Here is a 20,505-nt window from a genome sequence, read left to right on the forward strand (position 1 = left end):
GCGTGCCAAACAGATTGGTTTCAATTATCACGTTTAATCCACACCTTTCCTCTCCTGTAATGTGTGGTTTTCTTTCTCTTAATTAGAAAGAGCCAGAGATTATCTGCACAAGACTGGAAGATTTATTGTGATTGGTGGTATTGTCTCTCCGGTCCACGACTCCTATGGAAAACAGGTGGGTCCCTTCCTTTGCTCTCTCTTCTTCCTCATCTGATAGCTCCCCTCGATAAAACCACCCTACTGTTCTCTCTGAGGAAATTCTTGGAAATGCTAAATGCCTAACAGCATTTGGTTTTCCTCCCAGGACCACTGTCAGACCTGGGTATCTGGCTACAACCGGAGGGCCAGCTGCGCACAGAGGAGTAAGCCTGCTCAGGCAACTGTGCTGGGCTCCAGATGGGCAACAGTTTAGGGGTTGAGCTGCATTGGACAAATATTTCCCCAAGATTTTTATTTTGAAAAAAGGCATCCCAATGCCTCTTACGAGGGGACTCTCCCAGTCATTCCTGTTTCTCCCATGGTTACTGTAATCATCAAACCAGGCTAACTGAGCTTAACCTAGGACAAAACCTATGCAGAGTGGATGAGTGGGCATTGACTGGTTTGGACTCTGATGCAGCAGGATATACCACATTATTCTTCACACACACACACTCGCACACACATATGCACATACATGCATGCATGCACGTGCACACACAGACACACACATGTGCACACATACACATATGCACACACACAGCATCACCAGTGTCTGTATATGTGGCAGAGGGAAAATTCAGGGGTCACACTCTTCATTTGCTCTCACCATCAAACACGGCCACTCTTTGTAATGGGGTGGTTTGGGATGGTGTTTCTGGGCACTGTGGAAGACTGAGGATACCTCCATGGCTTTGTTGCTTCCCAGGGCCTTGTGTCGAGTCGGCACCGTCTCATCATGTGTCAGCTGGCTGTCCAGAATTCCGACTGGATCAGGTAGGGCTGGGATGATGGTGCCAGAGGCAAGTGGCCCTGGGCTCACTGGGTTGGAAAAGGATTTGGGGACCCACAAGGGTGAGGAAGTAGCAGAGATATTAGGTCTAACTAGGTAGATCTCCAGGGGTGGCCCAGTTGATAACTTCGCTTTTGAACCAAACAATCAAGCTTACAAAATTAAAGAGTTAGCCTAGGGAGTTTCTGTCTGGGATCCCCATGTGGTTCTTAGAGTTTCCCAAAACATCACTGCAGGAGGAGCCTGGTCCCCAAATCCCAAATCCCTCTTATTTATATCCCCACCAAATTCCATTGACTCTCATCCATAACTCACTTCTTCTCAGAGAAAGTGGATGGCCTTGATTACCGCCCATTTCTGAACTCAGGGTCTCTCCGAGGTCCACACTGGGCCCTGGACAAGGTGTGGGCCTGTGAGCATGGCTCTCTAGAGTATCCCTACCAAGTGGGACCCGAGGCTGTCTTCTTGATTCTCTGCCCTGCCCCCCATTAGATTCAGGGTACCACTAGGATGGCAGCACTCCTCATGCTCTGAGCCAGCAGTGTAATTAAAGCAAGCTTCTACTAATTATGCTAATTATGTCCCCCAAGTTCCTACCGTTATAATTTGCATGAGAAGATGGTGTTTAAAAAAATAATGGCACATCATTTGCTCTTTAATTTCCTAAGCTGAAAAAATAAGCAACACCTAGAAGTTTCTATGAGGAAACTTCAGGGTGCCTGAGGGATGCAGTTAACCCAGGAGGGATGGGCAGGCAGAACCAAAGGCAGTGAACAGAATCCATAGTAATAATTAAGGTTTGTGTGGGCCTGCACAGTGATTTGTTTAAGAAGCCTGACCCTTAAGGGACTTCCTTTGGGGTTGAGGACTGGAAAAATGGCTCAGGGTTAAGAGCACTTGCTGTTCTTCTAGAGGTCATAAGTTCAGTTCCCAGCACCCACCTTAGGCAGTTGATTACTGCCTGTAACTCCAAATCCTGGGGATCTCACATACAGATAAATAAAAATAAATCTAGAAGCAAACAAACAAACAAACACAGATTAAATGCTGGAAGACAGTCTTTGTCCACCTGAGATCAAGTCAGGATTAGAAACCACACCTCTTAGTGCTGTAAATGAGTGTTTAATTCCCTGTGGGAAATGAATCCAGGGGGGGAAATACTGGCCAGAAAGCAGTTCCTGTTTTGACATTCTTAGAAAAATTCTGGAATAATTCCTTAGTTGGTCCAGTAAATGCTTACTGAGCCCTACCCCCTGACTCACTTGAAAGAATAGAACTGAGGTGACAAGGGAGTCTGAGGGTGAGCCCTTGGAAGGGAGGCTGACTAGCTAGCTTTTACCCAGGGCACCTGATTGGTGAGGCCAGGTGGGAGGGGCTTGCCCATCTCCCATATTTGTGTGCACAGGGGCAGGGCAGGAGGAGCCAGACAAGGGCAGACAGACCCCTTCATTTTTACTTAGTAAGATCTCGACTCAGGAAATCTGAGGTGCCTGCTCGTGGCAGGGGGTGGGCAGGGATGCTCAACCACTAAGAGAATGCTTCTGAAATATCTCAATTTAGCAGCTCATTAAGTTGTCAACTGGGGCCATGTGAGGAGGCATCAGTCTAGGGCAGGATCCCTGCTCACTTCCCAGCCTCCTGTTCCAGAGGAGTTAGCCGTCCTGTGAGTCTGTACCCTCCAGTATATCTGCCATGCCTTACTTCCAGCCTCAAGGCACCGCATCACTGATGGGGCTCTCCTCCAGGGCTTGCAAGCCTCAGTCCTTGCTTGATAAGCCCCTGGATCACTTAATCCTTCTCACAATCCTGTAAGAGTCTGAAAATTTCCCTCTTTCAAATGAGAACAAGTTACAAGATATCCTGCTACACACTATGGATATAAAATTCCCCAAGATCTCACACTAGAAAGAGTGCTGAGCTCAGGTTAAACTCAGGGAGACTCATATCACTGTCTTCCTTACCTGCCTATGTAAGATTCCTCTCAGTTTCCAGAGAGGGAAACTGAGGCCCAGGAACATATTCCACAGCCTGGTTTAACCTGCTTTGAGATCTAAGCACACAGTATGATCAGGCTTGCTAAGCTCCCTGAACCTTGGGAGGAAGCAATATGGAGGGAGTACATGAATGGAAACTGAGAACTCTCTTGTCACGGCAGGGTGGACCCATGGGAGTGCTACCAAGACACCTGGCAGACAACCTGCAGTGTGTTGGAGCACCATCGAGACCTCATGAAGGTAAGGTGGGCCGTGGCTGAGGGTGCGTGGGTGGGCAAGGAATAGGAGAGGGCTGCTGGCCTGTTGACTTGCTGGCTGGCATCTGCTTTCTGCTTCCCTCCCAGTTGTGAGGTAGGCCAACCTGCATATGGCGCTAGAGAAGACAGTGAACTAGGACCCTGGAGCAGCACTGGCCTTGCTCCCTACCTTCTACTGTGACACATACTCCTTGTGAAGGACAGGATGCTATTGGGGCTGGATTTGACATGGGTGGCTCTCATCAGCTGGAAAAGCAAACTCCAGGTGGGGTGAAGAAGACTAGGGTTGTAAACGTCAGTGAGGAGAAGAGAGGGCTGGGCAGGGGAAGAAAGGTGCCATTTGGGCTGAGGATGTAGTTCAGTTACTAGAATGCTAGGTTAGCATTGCGAAACCCTAGGTTTGACTCTCAGTACTAGATCAAATCAGGAAGTGGGGATGTGCTCCCCTATATAGGGAGGTAGAGGCTGGAGGATCGTAAATTCAATGTCATTAGCCTGGGCTGAGAAGCAATGTCCTCTTACACTTGGTACATGTTGCCAGGTTCCCTCCCCATCTATTAGGGACCCACAGGTTCCCAGTCCAGGAAAAGATACCATGTGTAAGGAACAATGCTCCTCCATTCCCATGCGCTCCTCCATCTAAGAACCTTATGGGTGACCGTGTTGGATCTCTGCTTTATTATCAGGTAACAGGAAGCAGAGAGAGGAATCTATGTACGTACCCAAGGACACACAGTAGACATTTGTTGACCAAGCATGGGGGAGAGCTCCTGTGTTCCCCACTGCAGTCTAGAACCTTCAGTGACCTAGGGTTGGCAACGTACCAGCGGCCCCAGTCACAATATGGGCACAGTATCCTCCGCAGATCAATATCAGCCCATGGAGTCAACAGTGACAGAATGCTATCCATGGCCAAAACCTGAGGGCTGACTGACACAGCAAACTGCCCTTTGTGGTTATCTCCCCACACTGTGCATGGAGTGTCCCTGGCTCTACGTTACCTAAAAGGGGTCATTCTGATCCAAGGAGACCTGTATCCCACCCCTCTCCTAGCCATTGGAGGGGCTGTTACCACCCTCTCTTCTCTCAGCAGCCCTTGACTGCCCCACAGCAAACCCCACAGCTGAGCTTCATTTTACTACATGAGATTAGGGTTCCAGACCAGCCTAGTGGACCAGGAGCAGGAGGAACATGGACCGGCAGACTGCTGTTCAAGCTACTACGTTCCTCTATGAAATTAAAACCTCTCTCTTCAGAATTATTCATACCTGTCCAGATTCGGTTTCTGGTCGTCTTGGAAAGACTCTGAGATAGGCCAGCCTCACTTACTCTTTTGGGAAGTGTCCACAGCAGAGTGATAAAAGACCCCTCAGAGCTGAACAAGATGGCTCAGCAGAGTGCTTACTGCTCTCACAGAGGACCCATGATCAGGGGATCTGATGCAGTGGACACTGCTCTCCTATGCACCTACTACACATACATACACACATACATACACACATACATACACACATACATACATACATATATACATACATACATACATAGAACAATGCAGCCTTTTTTTTTTTAAGATACCCAATTTCCTGTATAAGGATGTGTCAGTCAGGATGGGTGAAAATGTGCCGTGGTAACACACAGAATTATCATGGCTGACATCAGTTTATTTCTCACACTTGCCACTTGAGTTGGGGAGGGGAGTGTCATCTGGGAACCCATGTTCTTTTTAGTCACACAGAAGCCTTGAGGGAGCTTCAGAAATGGAGAGCCAAAAGCCCGTCTGGTATCCCTGAGCTCTGAGCTGGCCATAATGGCCATAGGGCCTGGCCATTGTTGAGTTGTCCAAATACCCAGGCTTTCTGGACACTTCCTCTGTTACACATGCCCAGAGCTTGGGCCCGAGCCAGAGAAGCATATTCTCCAGCTCCAGCTGCAGCAGCCTGCAGAGGCTGGCTGGTACTGTAGCTTACGGATGGTCCAAGCCTTGCAGCCAGCGCTCAGTGCTGCTTCCTCATAACTCCATGTCTCCCAGGTCTGGGATAAGGCTAGAGGTCCTGGCATGGAGGGTAAACTTGCCAGGGATGTGGGCACTCGAGGCTGGGTATGTAAAAACTGCTGAGGACAGGAGAGCCACAGAGGGCCGAGCAAGGCATAGGTAATGGTTGGGTGTGTGGCCAATCATTTTCTTCCTGGCAGAACAAGTCAAATGGGACTAAGGATGCAGAAAGAGAAGAAATGTCCTTGGCCACGGAGCAGCTGTTTGGTGCCAATGTGGCACTGTCTTTCCTGGTGATAAAATAATAATAAAAGGCTGTAGATTGCCCCTTCATGCCATCAGCCACAGCTGGGCAGAGGGACCCACCAAGCAGACTGGGAAGCTGTCTTACAGATGCCGCTGGGTGTTACCGTGACTTCCTCACGTTAAGAGCAGCCAGAAGTGATGGGTTAGCCCACAAGACAAATGGTTGCTTTTCTAGGCCTCCAGGCACTCTGCCTGTAGGACCCCCTTTAGAAGCTGTGCCCAGAGACTCTTCCTGGCCATCCCTGAGGCTTGAGGTCCTCTCAAAGTAGGACTCCAATCCTGAAAATGCTATGGGCACTGTTACCTGAGAGATGCTGACTTTCAGGGAAAGGACAGTAAATATTCACTTTGTCCCCTGATTCTCTGTCACCCTCTGACCCTAAAGGAGAGTTGCTTCTGGCTCCACTGTGGAGAAGGCCACTTTTTCAGCCCGATATTCTCTACATCACTGGAGGGAGCAGTGGACCTGATAACACAGGTTGAGGGATAATGTATCTCAAGTCACCATGTGGCTCTGATGTGTGATGAGCAGGCCCAGGGGGCCTTGAAATGCACCCCATACTTCCTGTGACACAAAAAAAAATCCTGCTGTCTATGGCACAGGTCTCTAGCTGGCCAGGTGACTGACATGTCTAGCTGGCTGAGACTGAGGTGACGATAAGGTATGTGGTTGGCCTGACTTTCCCAGGCCTGCAGAGTTCTCACAGAGAACTCATTTGAGTCGTGACACGCTGATTACATCAAGTCCCACCAGGTGTCATGGACTTCACACGTACTTGCTCCAGTGATTCTGCCACAGATGAAATGGCTTACGGTGGGCCTGCCTTCCTGAGGGGCAGTCCTCTAGCCAGGAGATGGACCTGCCTAACTGAGCTAACTCCTAAGACAGGAGACTATGGCTGATTTCTACCTATATGTAGATTCCTTTTTTGTTTGTTTGTTTTTAATTACAAAGAATGGCTGAAGATTGTAATCCCAGCACTCAGGAGGCAGAGATAGGTGGATCTCTGAATTTGAGGCCAGCCTGGTCTACAGAGTGAGTTCCAGGACAGCCAGGGCTACACAGAGAAACCCACCTCAAAAAAAAAAGAAAAGAAAAGAAAAAGAAAAGATAAGAAAGAAAGAAAGAAAGAAAAGAAAAGAAAAGAAAAGAAAAGAAAAAGGAAAGTTAAGTGTTATCCTCAACTATATAGTTTGAAGCCAGCCTGAGATTCATCAGACCCTGTTTCTTTTTAAAAAAAGAAGAAAGAAAAGGTAAATATAAAGTCAGACTTGAACTAGAATTGAGGTTCAGTAGCAATGAACTGTTTGAGGTCACATAGCTAGGAGGAACGCCTGAACTGGGGTCCAGGGCCATGGAATACCTCTCCCAGGCTCTTCTCGCTGAGCTACCCTGTTTCCTGTCAGTGTAGACCATGTGGTGCAGCTGCATCTGCAGCCAAACCCAGAACCCTCCCTTAGCTCGAGGCTGACTCCCTCTGCCTGAGATGGAGGTCCACGGGGCAATTGGGCCGTGAGTCTTAGCGCCCCTGGGCTAAGGACACTGACTCAGTGCCTCTCCTCTCCCCAGAGGGTGACCGGCTGCATCCTCTCCAATGTCAACACGCCTTCCATGACACCTGTGATTGGACAGCCACAACATGAGAACACCCAGCCCATCTACCAGAACAGCAATGTCCCCACCAAGCCCACTGCAGGTAAGGGACACTGGGTAAACTCCTTAGTCTTCAGAATCACCCAGGAGGCCCACCCAGGATTTGAGTTGGTCAGGATGGAAGGAGGAAGAGGAGGAGGAGGTTTAAGGGTAGGAAAGAGAAGGGAGAATGGAGGGAGGAGGGAAGAGAAGGAGGCAGAAGAGAGGGGAGAGGAAGGAGAGAAGAAAGGGAAAGAGAGAAGAGAATGTGCCTTCTTAAGTATTTAAATATAGATACAACTGCCTTAAATAGAGATTTAATACATGAATGGGAACATTTTTCTCTGCCTCTTCCAGGGAGCTTGAGAGTCTCACCCAGGGTCACAGTGAGGAAGTGGCAGAGCCATGAGTCACATTACATACACAATGTCCATATTCTTAGCCCACCTTCTCAACAACAAAGAACAAAGCCACCAATACTTTCTTGCAGTGGCTTTGTGCGCCTTACATGCTGTGTGCTCGATTCTTGTGTTCTCGCTGAATGCATTAATTCTGTGACATATATGTTGTCTTTCCTTGGACCAAAAAAACCCAACCAACCAACCAACCAAACAAACAAACAAAACAGAGTCAGATACAGTTAGTGATTAGCTTAAGTTGTACAGCTCAAAAGTAGAATCAGGTCCCAGGTACATGCCCTAAAGCAGTGGTTCTCAACCTGAGTTGCAAACCCCACAGGAGTCCCATATCAGATATCCTGCATATCAGATATTTACATTACGATTCAGAATAGTAGCAAAATTACAATTATGAAGTAGTAACAAGATAATTTAGTGGTCGGGGGTCACCACAACATGAAGAACTATGTTATAAGGGTCTCAGCATTAGGACGGTTGAGAGCTACTGCAAGGATTCTCCTAGGTAAATTCCAAGAGATGAAGCTGGGTGTGGTGGCAGATGCCTGTATCCTAGAACTTAGGAAGTGGAAACAGAAGGATCAGGCGTTTATAACTAGCTTGGGCTGCATGAGTTGTTGTTTCAAACAAAACATAACTAAATATAAGTCCAAAGAGACAGACACCCACTACTTTTCAAGCCCAGAGGCCACATGCTATTATATTACTGGTCTTTTATAAACATAGCAATTTATAACAAAGAACTAGGATGCCTCAGTTTGCATGCAGTTATTCTGGGCACTAAGAAAGTTTTGGGATGAGGGCCCAGAGTAAAAGATCACTGAAGAGCCATCCATGTAGGACACTTCTCAGCCACGTAGGATGCCTGATTACTGTGAAGAGCATCTGTGTGGGCAGGCATGCCCTCCTTTGCCCAGCAGAGGTGATTCCAGGGTGTAGTCTGCCACAGGCTGAAGTTCTGTGAACTTCTGTGAACTGTTGTCCAGTGGTACTGATTGGCTTGGGACAAACCCATTGAGGAACTCATGAGAAATGGATTAGTCACAATGGCTTTCCATTGCTGTGACAAAATGCTTGAGAATAATCAACCTTAATTAACAAAGATGTATGTGGCTCAAGTTCCAGAGATTTTAGTCCAGGGTTACCCAGCCATGTTGTTTTGATGTAAGCATGCAGCATCATGGGAGTGGGTGGCAGAGGTGGTGGCTCACAAAGCAGAGGAAGGGAGGTGGCAGGACACACCTCCAGTGACTTAACTTCCTTCCATCAGACTCTGCCTCCTAAGAAGTCTACCACTTCCTCCAGTGTCATCAGCTGGGGACTAAGCCTTCAACACATGGCCTTTGGGGGACATTTAAGATTCAAACCATAACGTTAAGAATTGGAAGAGCAGAGCATTGTGAGTGCCCCTTAAAACTGCAGTCAAACCCAGCATTCACACATTATACTCATTAAGATAGAAGAAACTAAATAATACACCAAGATGCTAAGGAGAGGCGGGACTGTGGGTGCTGCTGCTGCTTCTCCTTATATATCTTGCTTTTCTCTATTTTCCACGTTTCAACAATGCAGTAAATGTGACCCGGGAGCAGCCTGCTGTGTATGGCTCCCAGTGCTTGTGCCTTAGACTCTGAATGAGAAGAAAGAACTTCTGGCAGTCACTGTTCTGTGCTTCTCTCTTCCTCCCTTCCTTCCTCTTGCCTTCCACTTTCCAGCCCCACCCTCTCCAGTACACCCCTGTTGTTTACCGTGGCCCCAAAGCTGGGCTGACACGAGCGAGCGTCAGGTGTGAGTGGTTCTTTCCCTCTGTCTGTCTGTCTTATTCTCTCCCATAGCCAAGATCTTGGGAAAGGTGGGAGAGAGCCTCAGCCGGATCTGCTGTGTCCGCCCACCCGTGGAGCGCTTCACTTTTGTAGGTAAGGTAGCAAAGGCTTCCTTTCCCGGCTCCATCTTTCTTCTTTCTCACCTCCCTTCATACACCAAGTAGCCCCACCCCCAGAAATTCATATATTGAATTGTTAATCCCCCAGGGGACAGTATTAGGAACCAGGGTCTTTGGGAGACAATCATGAGGGTAGATTGCACACACACACACCAATGAATAAGCAAATAAAATGTAATCAAAATTGTTTTTTTAAAGAAAAGGCCCTGCAGAGCTAGGTCGCCCCTCCCACTGTCTGAGGACACAAGGAGTGTCAGTGCTGGCTCCTTTATCTTGGACTTTCAACATCCACAACTTTCAGAAGGAAATTTCTGTTGTTTAGAGGTCACCCCACCCATGGTATTTGTTGTAACCGCTTTCTGAATGGACTTGCACATCCTTTCCTGGAGTGGTCATTTGCAGAGCTGTAGTTGAAGGAGACCAGAGGCAAACAGGAATGCCAGGCCTCCAGTGTCAAGAGCTGATGGGAGCCACAGGGTGTGGTGATCCTCGGAGGCCTTTTGTCATCCTCTCCCTCCTCCAGCCTGTGCTCATCCCTCACCCTGCACTCCATAAAATGTGTCCACACACTGGGTGTTTCCCATGGGCCTTGGATCCTGCAGAACAGCTCAGGCAGTGTCTGATCCTCCCGTGGACACACAGGAGCTCTCCCTGGGCTCCCCAAAGACTCAGCTTGGGTGAGAACTTTCCCCCTTTCTCCCCTCTAACTCCGGCTGCCTTCTGCCATTTTGCAGGTTTCCAGTTTGGGGCATACTGAGACTAAGAGATGGCAGAGGAGGCATAGGCAGGGTCAAGGCAGCTTGCCTGTAGATTTGTGTGTGCTCACGTGTGTACCTAGGGCACCTCCATGCAGATAGTACACACCAGGAACAGATGCCAGAAGCACAATCCTTCCAGATTTTGTGACATCTCACCAAGGAAATGACTCAACATGCCAAATTTGCTGGTTCTTCAATCCAGGAAGCAACTGAAGGGGAGGAGGCCACCTCCTGTGACCCCAGATCCCTTGTTCCAAGTTATGAGGGCACAGTTCTTAAGGGCAGTCTTTCTGGGGTACAGAAGCAGAAGGCACTCATTGTGAATGTGTCTGTCAATGGTTTCCCCGGTGAGATAGTCTAATTATGAAAATCCCAGAAAGACGGTGTCTGCCCAGCGAGGGGTGAGGATGCTTCCTGCCATCTCATCCATCTTTCTCCACTGTACCCCAGCCTCTATCACTGAGGAGGCTCTCAGCTCCCTAATGCTCTTCTCTCTCTCCCTCCCACCTTCCCCTTCCCCTTCCCCTCTATCTCCACAGATGAGAACGCCAACCTGGGCACAGTGATGCGGTATGAGGAGATTGGTGAGTTGAACTATGAAAGTGGGGACATTTGGAGCCTCTTGCCTCCAGTCACCCGGGAGCAGCAAGGTCGGGAAGGGTGGAGGCGTGAAACCTGGAGAGGGTTTACAGCTGTGTCTACGGTCAGAATGTTCCTTCTGGAGAGTAAGATTCTAATCTTACCTAGAGCCTGTTGAAGTCTCCCTGTCAGACTCACTCCCCAGTAGTAGATCAACCGTTAATCTTCCCTTCACAGCCTCCCCTCCTTCATCTAAAAGAATGAAAGTCGAGCACCAGTGCTGGTGAGAGACCATTGTTTTGTTTTTTTTTTTTTTCCTGCCCACTGATACTGCACACAACCAAGGTAGTTTCAGGCTTTTCAATGTTTAAGGGAGAGAAGGAGGGAGGCAAGGGTTGGCTGAAAGCCACCATGTGGCTTGCCTGCAGCTTTGGCTGAAGCTAAATTATCCCACTGTCTGTGTGAGACCCTGGTGCCCAACCCAAGTCCAGAGTAGGTAGAAGCTGGTCACAAACATTTGTCGGGGGTGTGTGTGGGGGGCGGTAGGGGCTTGGGGGGGAGCTGACAGCTGTATAAATAATGGAAGCAGATCAGCAAGATGAAGCCTTTCCAAGGCTGCAGAGTGAAAGACGTGGGAGAGCCAAGTGCCTGCAGCTGAAAGGGGATGGCAGAAGCAGGCAGGAAAGGAGCTGGAGCTGGCACCGGTGTTGAGGAGGGTTCGGTCGGTGGATGTCTAGAAGGAGAGGCAACTTGGTGTCCAAGATGATCAGATTTAACTTTTAAAGATGTGTTAGACGCCTTTCGGATATTCCTCTGAGTATCTGAGTATCTGGGATCTGGGCTCCTGATGTGATCCTGAGAGTCTTGGAATTGCTGGCGTGTCTAAGCACCTTGCTAGCCAGCAGATGTGATAACGTTTCGAGGTACATCTCTGGTCTGAGATGTAGTCCCTTCCTGAGCTATTCCTGTTGCTTTGCCAGAACCTTATGTAAAACGTTGACAACTGGTTACTAAGCAGAGCCATTAGAATGGAGTGCAGGTAGCACACGGTTAAACTGTGTTAAACCAAAGCAACCCAACAGCCTCACATCTTAGTTAACTTTTAGACTTTAATATCCTTTACACATCAGCTTGTCAGCTTTGAAGTCTGCAGGAGAGTGGGCACATGGCTTTCTGGCCGATCGCCACAAAGCAAGCAAGTTCTATAAGTTCAAAGGGTCCAAAGGCAGAGGATTGGGCAAAGCAGCGGGGACTGAGCTCAAAGCCGTACGATCTACACCCCTGAAGTCCCCTGTGCCACCCCGCTGCCAATCTTAGCCCAGCAGAACTCAGAACAGTCCTAGGACTTTTCAATGTATATTTGTCTTCCCAGCCCCCAGAGCTTGGGTTAGGCTATGCTGTCTCTGCTGGGGAAATCCTCTCTGGCTCCTAAATCTGGCTAGCAGCCTCGTCCCCAGTGTCTGACAGAGAGGGAAAATGTAGAATTCTTGGCTTTTAAATAGGAGAGATGTGCAACCCAGGCTGACAGACAGACTCCAGGTTCACAGTGATACAGGTGGCAGCTGCCTCTATGTACCGTGGGAGCTGGGATGGGCCACTGGGCTACACATAGCTGGAATTCCTGAGCTGGGAGTGTGGAGGGAGAGTACTGATTCTGGCTGCTGGCCCTGGGTCAAGATGACCAAGAGAGGAAGGCAGAGCCCAGTGGAGGGCAAAGGAAACTAGCCTGCACACTGACCCTTATGTCCTGTGAGGCCCTGGTACTCACACGCTCCCTGCACATCACAAGGAAAATCCACCTTTTTAAAGCATCAGTGAGCCCATTCTGTTTTCAGCAGTTGGTTGCTTTCCCTGTGGCTACCCGGGTTCAAAGGCGTGTGGACTGGAAATATGGAAATCACTGCTGCCCTCCAGTGGCTTCATGTGGGACCACAGACTCTACCGGGGCCATTACCAATAAGCACATTTGCACTGGTCCCGGGGGTGGAGTCAGAGGTTTCTCTTTGCATTTCTGGGCTTTTGCTCATTTGAAAAGTCTCATATTATTCTTGGGCAAGAGTGTGAGTCCTAGAGTAAGAATGGAAAACCCAGTTCAGGTCTTTCAGCCTTGGCGTTGCCAGCATTTAGGGGCAGACACCCTGTGTTGTGGGGCTGCCCAGGGCACTGTAGGATGCTCACTTGGCATCCCATCTACCAGATGCCAGTGACACACTTCTCCTCGCCCCAGGCATGACAACCAGACATGTGAAATCACCCCTAAACTGTCCAGAGGCTCCCGGGCAGCCCTTGTAGCTCTGTAACCACATCATTTACTGGTTTAACTACTCACCATGTCTGAGTACCCACTGCGTGTCAGTCACTGCCAGGCTCTGGGGATGTAAAGACAAATTAAGGCACTGGGCCAAAGAGATAATATAAGCCCTCAGTCTTCATTGGGTTCCCTGAGGGCGTGGGCTCTGAAGACCCAGAGACAAGGAGATGTTGGCTGCTTTCGCCACCGCCTCAATCCCATCTGGAGACTCTGAGGGGCAAGCTCAGCATCTGAAAGCCCTTGCCCAGCCCTAGGGTGTAAGTCAGGCAAAGCGCTGGGCTCTTAGGGACCATGGTAGCAGTTGTGCCTGGAAGTCTAGTGGTCAGCTCTCTGCACAAGCGGTCTCATTGTCTCAGATAAAACACTCGGAGAAGGCAGAAACCTGGGCAGCCTAAGATCCGCACTAGGTGAAGGACACTCTGAGGAATGTCAACCCTGCAACTGGGCACTGCCAGTTTTAATTGACAATGGGCCTCACTGGGATAATTCAAATTGGGCTTAATGAGGGGAGAAAAACAACTGACAGTCAGGGAGCACCATGGGTAAAGAGGAGGTGGCTCCAGCCCTGCTTCCAGAGCCCTTTGCTGAGGGCCTATGGCCACAGAAAGAGAACACACAGTTGATTAACTCAGATACTCCATCTTTGCGGCCAGTGGTCTCCCTCCAGCCATCCCTGCTATGTTGGCAGTCGTGGAGAGAGGCACACTCTAGATGGAGAGAACACAGAAATAAGTGCCTGTTATGCAGCCCTTGGGAGGCTGAGACAGGAGGGTCCAGGGTTCAAGCCTCAGCTATATAGCAAGTTTGAGGCCAGCCTAGACTACAGGCTCAGAAAGAAAGGACTGACGGAAGGAAGGAAGGGAGGGAGGGAGGGAGGGAGGGAGGGAGGGAGGCAGGGAGAAAAGAAAGAAAGAAAGGAAAAGGCAAGAGAGAGGCTCTGAGTCCTTAAGCTAAGGCATGTAGCTGGCTGCCTTTGTTAGAGAGCCCAGCCATCCTGCTGGGACCCTAAAGAGGTATGTCTGGGTCTTGGCCACCCTCCATGCACTGCTCCCTCTGTATGGCAATCCCACTGGAAATGGGGAAGGGAAACGGGGAGAAGTGGGAGGATGTTGAACTATGGATACCCTGGTGTAGGGCTGTCAAGGAGACCTGAGCCACACAGTTCCAAGGAAGTAGACTTATGTGCTCTTGAGGGCAGAAAGCTGAGAGCTACCACCCAGATTCCAACTCTGATGCTGTTTGCAAATTCTGCTCTCCCTCCCCAGAGCTGCGCATCTTGCTGCTGTGTGGTAGTGACCTGCTGGAGTCCTTCTGCATCCCAGGACTCTGGAATGAGGCAGATGTGAGTAACCAGGTTACCCACGAGCAGTTTGGGGTGGGGGTGGGGGTACGGGAGAGGCCGGCTTGGCTTTGGCTTCTGTCTTCCTCCCCATCAAAGACTGGAATCTCTAGCCTCCTCAAAGTTCCCAAGAGGGAATTCATTCACATGACTATGAGGAAAGTTCTCACCTATCCCAGGCTTTGTCTCCCACGCCTTATTTATTCACACTCCTCCTTGTCCTCACGCTGGGAACCCTGGGAAAGAAAGCACTCTGAGTTATAGAATGTCTTGTTCCAAGCGTTGCCTGGGGTGTGCATGCTGGGGCCATGGAGACTTGAAGGGGGGAGGGGTCAAGAAGAAATTTTGCCTTTTGGAGATTATAGGTGCGGTTTGTTTTCCTTTGCCTCCTTTGAAGGGATAGTAACTACTAGCCCAGGCTCTTGTAGGACTAGGGGTCCAGAGGAGGGACTCTGGTTAATAGCAAGGTAAATAGTATCCTTTAGATGACCAGTTTGGCATAGGGGAAAGAGCCTGTTAACTCAAATCACTTAGAAGTTCCCCAGTCAGTTCTGACTCGGACGGCCAGTCCACTTCTTTTCACACATGCTGTTCTCTCTTGCTGATTTATTAATTCTCTCACGGGAATACCTAGCCTGAGCTAACACCAGCTCCAACCTCATGGTCCTATGCAAATTGCTTTTCTGTCTGTTTTTGAGAGAGGGTCTTGCTATGTAGCCCTGGCAATCCTCCTGCCTTGGTGCATTGCTGGCAGCAATGCCAGACTTTATGCTTTTTTTTTTTTTTTTTTTTTTTTTAAATGAACTTGCTGGGTAAGCATGCCAATCATTCAGCTACTCTCGCTACCCAGGGAGACTCACTTTGCCCACTGTTTGGCATGCCAGTCTGACAGTTGCTGAAACAGTTGCAAACATTCTTTAAAAAAAAAAAAAAAAAAAAAAAGTATTGACAAGGCAGCCAGATGTGAAAAGGCGGGCCTGAGGTCTCCAAAAGGTGAGGGACATTTATGAAATAAGCAGGGTCTGAGGGTTCAAAAAGATGACTGCCATGAGGAAAGTGGAGTAGCCTGTAGGTAGGCCAGCAGAACTTTACCTGGGCTATGCTCCAAAACAGTGACATTAGTGGACTCTAAGGGTGGAGCATTAGCCATCTGGCATCAAAAGGTCACCCATTGGACACTTGCATAGGGTCAATCTCCAATTCCTGAAACACAACTTGGGCAACTGCTGTCATGGTGACCCAGTCCTGTCAGGTATTGTGTACAGTGAAGCTCCTGGGAGAGCTCTGCCTCCAGGGAGGATTTAGGAGGAAACTTTGCCCTTTGGAGATTATAGGTGTGGGTGTTAGGCTTTGTCATCTTTGAAGAGGTAGCAACTACTACCCTAGGCTTTCCTTAGCAAGAGAACAGGTGTGTGTGTGTGTGTGTGTGTGTGTGTGTGTGTGTGTGTGTGTGTGTTTGGGTGGAGGAGGAGGGGATGTGTGTAAATGGCTAATGGCAAAACTAATCCTTCCAAACTCAAAGCGAACCAGAATCAAAAAGCAAGAGGATTAATCTGGCTTTCCCTTAGCGTCGCTCTGGACTTCAGGTGTTTTAAGTCCGTGGTATGTTATTCACAGTGGTCTGAGACTTTAATGAACTTCCTGGTACAGTCTCTAATGATATAAGCATTAGGAGAGATGATGTAACATGAAGTCTTTCATCAGAGAAAGGGGACATTCAGAATCAGAATTTAGACTCTAGTTCTACCCCAACACGTTGTCTGAGTTTCCATTTTTTTCCCATCTTTAAAATGGGCATAATAATAGTGTTTACCTCACATAGATTTTTTGAAGAATCAAATGACACTCTTTAAGTGTATGTAAAAGGAAACACCACATGGTTTTTGAGACTGGACTGTCTTTGCTCACGATACCTGGCTTGTAACAAATGTTACTAAGAAACTTCAACTAATGTGAGCCAAGCACCCTGGTGCACCCAGTAGGTATTCACGGTGAAGGGAGTGCAAGCTAAGTGCTCTGTGTGCTGTGGGGGAGGAGCGGCAGAGAAGGACCATCTGAGTAGTCTTTTCATCTGCGACCCTGGAGCCATTTCCTACAGGTGAAATTTTAAGCTTCCCTTCTGCTTTGGATTAAGTAGCTTAATCAGCTTTTGCCTTCCACCCTCTACTAGTTGTACAAAGTCACTGGCAGAGACTTCAGCAAAGCTGAGCAGTTGTCTGGGCCCCTCCAGGGAACCCTGAGCAGTCTGGGAATTTAGAAGGATGAGGTTGGCAGCTGGTGCAGGAGCCTGAAGAGCCACTTGTGTGAGCAGGAAATCCCTGGGGCTATTTACTAAGTAGGACCTGTGGGGAGCCTCTTGTAGAGCCTGAAGTAGGACACACACACACACACACACACACACACACACACACACACGCCCCTGATGCCAGTCTCTCTCCTGGTTAGATCTCTACAGGGTAGATCTCATTCCCTGCCTGCTGCTTTGGGTCTCTGCCCACCTCAGTCTTTCTGGCTCTCCTCAGCCATTGGTGTTGAGCTTTTTTTTAAAGCATTTAGAGCATTGGCTAATTAAGAACAAAATGTAAGGGGCTGGAGAAATGGTTCAGCAGTTAAGAGCACTTGATGTTCTTGCAAAGGCCCTCAGTTTGATGCCTAACACCCATGGTCTGGCTGCTCACAACCACCTATAATTCTGTCAGGGGGAGGGGGAAAGGAAAACGGAGGGAAAGGATGATAGAATGACCATGATGACACAAACTTTAAGGGGCTATGGAGCATGTGCATAAGGGACTATGGTGACAAAGACATGTCACATTTGGTGCAGAGTCATAGAAGACCTGAGAACCTTGTTCTGGAATATGGGTGGTTTCTAACACAGGTCCTCAAATGCCCTCTTTTGGCCTCCTAGGGCACCTGTACTCATATAAAACACACACACACACACACACACAAATAATAAATGCCACAGTGAAGTCTTTGTCTATTTCCATGTATTCCCCCTATGATGTGAGTGGGGGGCGTGCCAAAGTCCTGACCAGTTTGACTTCCTGGATTCCTGAGAGGAATTCCCATCTCTTTGGGCTACTTGTGTAAAAAACAAAGGGATGCCAGTCTGAGATGGGTGACTTTGGAACATCTTGTGGCAGCCACAGATAAACCAGCACCAAGGAGGATAACCAGACAGCCTCACTCTTCCTAGGACTTAGATAAATTAGTGCAAATCCCAAGGCTAAGGAGATAGTGTGGTTCTAGAGAGTTTCCCTTCCCCCAGTGAGGCCCTGGATAGGATCCTCAGCATTGTAAAACAAATGAAAACTAAGAAAATCCAAGGACTGGGGCTGGAGAAGTAGCCCGGTTGGTAGAGTGCTTGCCTCATGTGCATAAAACTATGGGTTCAATCCCCAGTACCCTATTAACTAATCCCAGGATTGGGAGATGGAGGTAAGAAGATCAGAAGTTCAAGGTCATCCTCTACTACCTGGTGAGTTCAAGGCCAGCCTGCGATGCAGGAGGCTCTGTCTCAAAACAAAGAGGGTGTGTGTGTGTGTGTGTGTGTGTGTGTGTGTGTGTGTGTGTGTTTAAAAAAAAAAAGGTTCAAAACCTGAGAGTCCCACATTCTTAAAACTTCTCATCTCAGGCTGACAGCCTGGATGTCTGGTCATCCTGGAGATCTAGGACATCCATCCCAGTTACTCCCAGAGGGCACAGTAGTCCCTACATCTATCCTGTCTGAAGCCGTAGTAAGAATCTCAATTCCCTGCAGAAACAGTGGAATCGGAGTTAATCAGACTAGGCTGCCCCAGCCTAGAGCAGACCTTCATCCCGATGCCACCCAGACAATCGCTCTTTCCCAGCTCTGCCCAGTTTGTAAGGTTTCTTAGAATCATTGCTCGGAGGTAAAGTGAAAGTAGTATCTAAAGATACAAGGCTCTGATATAAAATAGTCCCAGTTCAAACAGATCTGGGAAGAAACAGGGGCTTGTTTAAAAGGGATACTTACTGTATCAACTGAAACTGTTAACATCTTCTGGAAACTGTCTTTGTGGGCCTGCCCCACAGCAGACAGCCACAGCCTTTTCTGGTCTATCCCAGTCTGCTACGTAGTCAGCATCACTTGCTTCAAAGTCCAGAACCAAAACTCTCCATCAATGGTTCCACACCCAGCCCCACAATTCCCCTACAGCAGTGTCCACTAGACACAAAGATTTATCAGTCCACAGTGAAATCTGACCTTCTGTGACCAGTGACACACCCCGTCCCCTTACATTCCACGGAGCGAAAATTCCACACATATTCATCAAGTTTCTCTCAAGTGGCGCACAAAGGAGCTGCTGTGTGGTCTCCTGGTTGGCATTTTTGTTCTTGTTTTCTGGGGGTAATCAAGATCCAGGCTCCTGGACCAGCCTCAGAGCCCAGGAGCCAGCACCACCCCCCCCCCCCCCCACCCCCCCACCCCCCCCCCCCCCCCCGGCTCACTTTCATTAGCAGGCTAGTTTCTTCTGTTACTTTGTATTCTCACAGTTCCGACAGAAGCAACGTAAGGAAGGAAGGGCTTCTTTAGGCTGAAGGGTGAAGGTGGAGTCATTGCACAGAGGGCATCACAGCAGGGGCCTAAGGTGGCTGGTCCCTCTAAATCCACAGTCAGGAAGCAGAGGGAGATGAGTGAATGCTGATGCTCTACTTATCTTTGTTTTATTCAGTCTGGATCCCCAGCCCACAGGATGCTGCCACCCACACTCAGGGAAGCTCTTTTCTCCTCAGTTTAACTCTGTAAACACCCTCACCGGCAGGCCCAGGGATGTGTCTCCATGGAGACTCTAAATCCCATCAAGTTGATGGCTTCCCTCAAGTACCCTAGTCCTTTGTTTTTCTGCATCTGACAGAAACACCTGTGCAGGTATCCAGACACGGGTCAGGAACTAGATTTAATCAAGGCGGAAGGCTCCTGGATCAGCCAGGGCTGAAACTTTTTCTTCGCTCCTCCCTTAAACAAAAACCCAGTGTGTGGTGCAGGGCTCCGAGATGCCAGGTGCTTTGTCCATCACCTAGCAGAAGGCAGGCAAATTAATTCTGATTTAAGCATTCCTCCTCTCCATCAATCTTTCAACGGTGCCCTTGTGAATGTAAGCATGCATTTGCCCACGCGGTTCTTGCCGGCTAAAAATACCCTAGTTATTAAAGCTTAAGTTGTTGTCCAACATGAAACTAAGCATATAGGAAGTGTGTGTGGAAGAGGTTTTGAACCCAGCTGGTAGGTTCTCAGCAACTATTGGATGCTATTTCATTTTTCTTTCATTGCTGTTAAGTCCTGGGGATATAAGCATATGGTTTCCTACATACTAGCCACCGAACTATATCCCTGTCTCTTTTTGTATTTTTCTTCTTAAAATTATTTTGTTTTATTTATTATTATATGGCATGCAAGTACCAGAGCTCACAAGTGAATGTCAGAAGACAACTATGTAGAGCTGGTTCTTTCTGTCCACCTTGGCGTGGGTGCCAGGGATCGAACCCAGGCTGTCAGACTTGTGTGACAAGCACTACCTGCTGAGCCGTCTTGCCAGACTGTGATTTTCATTTTAAAGATAGAGTCTTCCTAAGTTTTCTTAACTGAATGATCCTCCTGCCTCAGCCTTGTGAGCAGCTAAGATTAAAGGATGCCTTACCAGCCTGGGCTCATTCTTTCAATTTTGAAATATTTATTGAGCACCTACTGTGTGACAGCAATCACTAGTCTACAGCTGGGAGAACAGATAGAAATGAAATATTTGGCTAGTCATCTTGCTTTCTAGTGGGAAAGATGGACAATAAATGAATCATATCCAGCTGTATCTCATCAATTATCTGATTTAAACCCTTTGATATGGAATCTCTATTCCCATCTTTAAAGTCTGGAAAGGGGACTGGCAAGGTGGCTCAGTGGGTAGAGGCACTTACTGTCAATCCTCGGCTCACGTGGGACAAGAAGAAAATTGGTTCAGGC

At 48.5% G+C, this 20,505-nt stretch overlaps 1 protein-coding gene across 1 annotated transcript in view; it reads left to right on the forward strand.

Annotated features, from left to right (window-relative positions):
- The window catches only part of Nmnat2 (nicotinamide nucleotide adenylyltransferase 2), a 166,116-nt gene that overhangs the window by 128,424 nt on the left and 17,187 nt on the right, over nt 1-20,505 (forward strand). The window contains exons 2-8 of the mRNA XM_034513036.2: nt 87-175; nt 908-975; nt 3,147-3,225; nt 7,115-7,241; nt 9,429-9,509; nt 10,833-10,877; nt 14,449-14,525. Of these exons, the coding sequence (XP_034368927.1) occupies nt 87-175; nt 908-975; nt 3,147-3,225; nt 7,115-7,241; nt 9,429-9,509; nt 10,833-10,877; nt 14,449-14,525 (566 nt within the window). The remainder of the gene's footprint in view (nt 1-86; nt 176-907; nt 976-3,146; nt 3,226-7,114; nt 7,242-9,428; nt 9,510-10,832; nt 10,878-14,448; nt 14,526-20,505) is intronic.

This window comes from Arvicanthis niloticus, chromosome 10 (genome assembly GCF_011762505.2).
Source record: "Arvicanthis niloticus isolate mArvNil1 chromosome 10, mArvNil1.pat.X, whole genome shotgun sequence".
Lineage (NCBI taxonomy): Eukaryota > Metazoa > Chordata > Mammalia > Rodentia > Muridae > Arvicanthis > Arvicanthis niloticus.